Source organism: Cydia amplana, chromosome 14 (assembly GCF_948474715.1).
Source record: "Cydia amplana chromosome 14, ilCydAmpl1.1, whole genome shotgun sequence".
In the NCBI taxonomy this organism is placed as follows: Eukaryota; Metazoa; Arthropoda; class Insecta; order Lepidoptera; family Tortricidae; genus Cydia; species Cydia amplana.
This window is the reverse complement of record NC_086082.1, coordinates 9,064,753-9,070,238: the sequence shown is the minus strand read 5'-3', so window position 1 is coordinate 9,070,238 and position 5,486 is coordinate 9,064,753. Positions and strand designations below refer to the sequence as shown.

Genomic DNA, 5,486 nt, shown 5'->3' with positions numbered 1-5,486 from the left:
AAACGTCAGACCACCGTCAAACTTCTATGAAATTATGACGTTTAAATAACACTTGCTCAGTCTGTGGAAAATTAGGTTTACTTAGAAATAGACCCTGTCCGTTTTCTCATTATAATTCTGGATACCACTTTAGTCTAAGAAAGGTTTTTTTCACTAATCCTGTGATAATTCATTCATTTTTGAGCGAATTTTATGACATTACTTTTATATTACGAGTATTATGACACTGTTTTCATATTCTTTAATTTATACTAGTAAGTGTTCGAAATGACCACCGCCCTTACAATCGATGACATGGTTTCTAAGAACAGATCTTCGTATGTCTTATAGTTTCAGACTTTCCCATACTGACCGATCTAAATGTTATTATATTATTATACTACTGTTAAAATTGTTTACTAATTTTCTGTGGAAGGGTTGCAGTAATGAAATGCACAATATTTTTTTTATAAATAGTTGCATCTAATCTATCAATTTAATTTATTACATTAATTAACAATATGTGTTACAATCGGAGCCAATGTTCCGCGCTCAATTCACTGTGGCGTAATTTCAACAACAGTCGCGCCCACTTCTACTGGGACGGGGACAACGTCAATCTTTTGTACAACCTCAACAGGCGCAGCCGTCTCCGGTGCAGCCTCAATAGCCTCAGTCACTGGTCCAGAAAGAATGTCTAACAAAGTAACCGGAGATTCAGATGTGACAACCTCGTTCGTGCTTTGCTCCACAGGCGCTCCCGTTACTACATCAACAGGCCCTTCCGTCACTTCAACAGCTTGCTGAGATGTAACGGATTCATTTTGAATTTCCACTGGGCCTTCGGTGGCTACACTGCCAGCATTTTCAACACCTGCGCTAGGAGCAGGTTCAGCACCGGACCCTTCAGATGGTGAAGCTTCGGTGGCAGCGTCATTTGTAGCGGCAGCCTCAGGTGCCAAAGTGGTATCAGCGCCAGCAACAATATTTTCGGTGATGGCAGCGGGCCCAGAGGCAGCTGCATCGGAAGTCGCAGCATCAACAGACTCTGCGGCTGCCGGGGTAGCCGTGTCAGCGCCAGCAGGAGCGGAGCCGTCAGTGACAGCGGGAGCAGCAGCATCAGTACTGGCAGCGGCAGCGGCGTCAGCGGGAGCAGCAGCCTCAGCGGGAGCAGAAGCGTCAGTGGGAGCAGCGGCGTCGGCGGAAGCAGCGGCGTCGGCGGGAGCAGCGGCGTCGGCGGGAGCAGCGGCGTCGGCGGGAGCAGCGGCGTCGGCGGGAGCAGCGGCGTCGGCGGAAGCAGCAACGTCGGCGGGAGCAGCGACGTCGGCGGGAGCAGCGACGTCGGCGGGACCAGCGACGTCGGCGGGTGCTGCGGCGTCGGCGGGAGCAGCGACGTCAGCGCCAGCGGGTGCTGCAGCGTCAGCGCCAGCGGCGGTAGAGGCGTCAGTGCCAGCAGGGGCAGCAGCGTCAGCGCCAGCGGCAGCAGAGGCGTCAGTGCCAGCAGGGGCAGCAGCGTCAGCGCCAGCGGCAGTAGAGGCGTCAGTGCCAGCAGGGGCAGCAGCGTCAGCGCCAGCGGCAGCAGAGGCATCAGTGCCAGCAGGGGCAGCAGCGTCAGCCGCAGCAGAGGCGTCAGAGCCAGCGGGTGCTGCAGCGTCAGCTCCAGCAGCAGCAGAGGCGTCAGAGACAGCAGGAGCAGCAGCGTCAGCGCCAGCGGCAGTAGAGGCGTCAGTGCCAGCAGGGGCAGCAGCGTCAGCGCCAGCGGCAGCAGAGGCATCAGTGCCAGCAGGGGCAGCAGCGTCAGCAGCAGCAGAGGCGTCAGAGCCAGCGGGTGCTGCAGCGTCAGCTCCAGCAGCAGCAGAGGCATCAGAGACAGCAGGGGCAGCAGCGTCAGCGCCAGCGGCAGCAGAGGCGTCAGAGCCAGCAGGGGTCGCAGCGTCAGCGCCAGCGGGGGCAGAAGCGTCAGCGCCAGCTGAGGCTGCAGCGTCAGCGCCAGCAGCGGTAGAGGCGTCAGTGCCAGCGGAGGCTGCAGCGTCAGCGCCAGCAGCGGTAGAGGCGTCAGTGCCAGCGGGGGCAGCAGCGTCAGCTCCAGCAGCAGCAGAGGCGTCAGAGCCAGCAGGGGCAGCAGCGTCTGCGCCTGCGGGGGCAGTAGTGTCAGCGCCAGCGGAGGCAGCAGCGCCAATGGCGGTAGAGGCGTCAGCGCCAGCGGGGGCAACAGCGTCAGCGCCAGTGGCGGCAGGGCCAGCAGCGTCAGCGCCAGCAGCAGCTGAGGCGTCAGAACCAGCAGGGGCAGCAGCGTCAGCGCTAGCAGCAGCAGAGGCGTCAGAGCCTGCAGGGGCAGCAGCGTCAGTTGCAGCAGCAGCAGAGCCGTTAGAGCCAGCAGGGGCAGCAGCGTCAGTGCCAGCAGCAGCAGAGGCGTCAGTGCCAGCAGGGGCAGCAGCGTCAGTGCCAGCAGGGGCAGCAGCGTCAGTGCCAGCAGCAGCAGAGGCGTCAGAGCCAGCAGGGACAGCAGCGTCAGTGCCAGCAGCAGCAGAGGCGTCAGAGCCAGCAGGGGCAGCAGCGTCAGCGCCAGCGGGGGCAGCAGAGTCAGCGCCAGCAGTAGCAGCAGCGCCAGTGGCGGTAGAGGCTTCAGCGCCAGCGGGGGCAGCAGCGTCAGCGCCAGTGGCGGCAGCGTCAGCAGAGTTGGTAGCACCAGACACACTAGAGGCAGCGTCAGCAGAGTTGGCAGCATCAGCCGCACCAGAGGCAGCGTCGGCAGAGTTGGTAGCACCAGCCACACTAGAGGCAGTGCCAGCAGAGTTGGCAGCACCAGCCGCACCAGAGGCAGCGTCGGCAGAGTTGGTAGCACCAGCCACACTAGAGGCAGTGCCAGCAGAGTTGGCAGCACCAGCCGCACCAGAGGCAGCGTCGGCAGAGTTAGCAGAACCAGCCGCACCAGAGGCAGCGTCAACTGAGTTGGTAGCACCAGCCACACTAGAAGCAGTGCCAGCAGAGTTGGCAGCACCAGCCGCACCAGAAGTAGCGTCAGCAGAGTTGGCAGCGCCAGCCGCACCAGAGGCACCACCAGCAGAGTTGGCAGCACCAGCCGCACCAGAGGCAGCGTCATCAGAGTTGGCAGCGCCAGCAGAGTTGGCAGCACCAGCCGCACCAGAGGCAGAGTTGGCAGCACCAGCCGCACTAGAGGCAGCGCCAGCAGAGTTGGCAGCACCAGCCGCACCAGAGGCAGAGTTGGCAGCACCAGCCGTACCAGAGGCAGCGCCAGCAGAGTTGGCAGCACCAGCTGCACCAGAGGCAGCGCCAGCAGAGTTGGCAGCACCAGCCGCACCAGAGGCAGAGTTGGCAGCACCAGCCGCACCAGAGGCAGCGTCAGCAGAGTTAACCGCACCAGCTGGTCCAGAGGCTGCACCACCAGCAACTACGCCATTTGCAGATGAATCAGTGGGTACCCAGTTTGGAAGAAGATTTGATAACAGCTGAGCAACAGACTGGAGTAAAGTTTTCTTTTCATCGATTTCCTGTTGCGCTACCGCTGTCCAGGGTGCAGCTACGGTTTGCAATAAAGCCGTCTTATTTTCAAGTTTTTCAACTTTCTCTTCTAGCTCTGCTCGTACAGATTGGACGGTTATTGCGTTCAAGTATAATTCCAAATGGTTCCTCCAGGCAGTCAGCGTGGCAATATCTTCGTAGATCTTGGTCTGAACAAAGTTTGTGATAGCTTGGCGCCTCTCGCTCTTAGTGCTGTTTGTATTCAGGCCCAGCTCTTCCGTGAAGAATCGGCTAAGCGCAACTTTCCTTTCAAGACCGGTGCTAAGTCCGGTTAAGCCATACTTTTCGTAAACGTAGATCTTCCAGATGTCATCGAGGTCGACCTCATCATCTTGTTCAGCTGATTCGATGGCTTCCTGCAAGTTCTGTTCTTTTTCAAGAGTTTCCTTTTCTAATTTGTCTAATTGTTTCTGAATCTTTTCTTGACGTTTACGTTCTTCTTCTGCCCGCTTCTTTTCGGCCTTCAGTGCTTTCTCTTCTTCTTTGCGGGCTCGCTCCTCTTGTTTGCGTTTTTCTTTATCTAAACGTTCTTGCTCCTTGCGTTCACGTTCAGCCTGCCTTTCTTGTTGTTTACGTTCGTATTCAGCTTGTTTACGCTGCTGTTCAGCTTGTCTTTCTAGCTGTTTACGTTCGTATTCAACTTGCTTTTCATGTTGTCTTCTCCTTTCCTCCTCAATTTTTTCTAGTCTCTTCAGATTTTCTTCCTGAATCTTGCTTTCCCTAGAATCCACTTCGCTTTCATTATCTTCTTTAGTCTCTGAAGACGATGACGATTCATCATGATGTGATAATAGAGACCTTGAAAGTGGATTCGTTTCGTAAGGTAAGTATTTCGCACTCACTGCACAGACGGCGACCTGTAAATACATGAACAAGAAGAGTTATCATACTATTGTCATAGTTACAACTATCTTATATCGTATTAAACAGTTTACAAATACGTGACGAGATATACTTCTAATTGAGTTCCAAAAGACGACATTGTAAAAAAAATATTCATTTCCAATGCCTATTTGCTTGCAATATGATAAGAAATTTGAAATTACCTACTTATTAAAAAAACTTACATCATTTGGTAAGTGAATAAAAAAAATGACAGCGCCTTTACACATCAGCATTGAATTACTCAATATTTATTAAGTTAGTTTTGCTTTATATAATTCTACCAGAATCTTAATTAATCTTATAAATTTATAACAATGAAATAATTTTATTATAAGTTAGGTTAGTTAAGTATATTACAAAGATCAAAATTTAGGTACTTGTTACCAAAAAATAAAATAATCAAATTCAACTTACGATTAGTAGTAAATATATGATCCTCATCTTGGATATTTTACTTCATTCAATGCGAAATATCGTTCGTTATATTAACAATTAAGTATACTTGTGTCTCATATGAGATCGTTCGTAAGAATTGTTCCAAAATAATAGACGCATGCTTTTATACTTCGTCTAGCAATTAGCGAAGATAAGGAGAGATAAAGTCTCGTTCGAGATAAGTCGTGTCGAATGAAGCCTTACTCAAACTAACGTTCTGCGACGCCTGACTCAAAACAAACATACCTACCTACTCGTATGTTTGTCGCACGTAATAATGCAGATGAATGGTAGAAAGCGCTAATTAGATTGTTCAAACAATCGGATATTTGCACATTTCCATAAGATGTTATTGCCACAGGAAGTTGTGGGATTAGACTGGCGTATGTAAAAAATAATTCACCCAATGTAGATATAGGTATTAATTAAAGATAAGTAGCAAGGTATTCATACCAGTGAACTTTACTGTATTGTCTATTTTGGGACTAAAGTACATGTAATAAAATAAATAGTAAAGATCGGTTTTCCTAGGATAGCGGTGCCGTCATATAGCGGCCGTCTCCATACTAAATAATACGGCTAAATATGGATGTCGTAGTATTTGTATGGAGACGGCCGCTATATGACGGCACCGCTTTCGGAGG

At 51.7% G+C, this 5,486-nt stretch overlaps 1 protein-coding gene across 1 annotated transcript; it reads right to left on the bottom strand.

The window, feature by feature from the left end:
• Positions 1-498: 498 nt before the first annotated feature.
• LOC134654344 (ice-structuring glycoprotein-like) lies at positions 499-4,973 on the bottom strand. Its single transcript, XM_063509808.1, has 4 exons — positions 4,822-4,973; positions 2,358-4,379; positions 1,665-2,305; positions 499-1,623 (listed from the first exon to the last, which is right to left on the bottom strand). Exons 1-4 carry the CDS (start codon positions 4,846-4,848, stop codon positions 537-539), a joined length of 3,777 nt encoding a protein of 1,258 aa, XP_063365878.1. The 5' UTR covers positions 4,849-4,973; the 3' UTR covers positions 499-536.
• Between the last annotated feature and the right edge of the window lie 513 nt (positions 4,974-5,486).

Bases quoted from the DNA above. Each gene is read 5' to 3' on its own strand.
- LOC134654344 (XM_063509808.1), bottom strand. From the start codon at position 4,848: ATGAGGATCATATATTTACTACTAATC. The intron at 4,380-4,821 runs GTAAGTTGAATT...ATGTATTTACAG, and splicing joins TCATATATTTACTACTAATC to GTCGCCGTCTGTGCAGTGAG. The intron at 2,306-2,357 runs GCTGGCTCTAAC...CTGCCCCTGCAG, and splicing joins GCACTGACGCTGCTGCCCCT to GCTCTGACGCCTCTGCTGCT.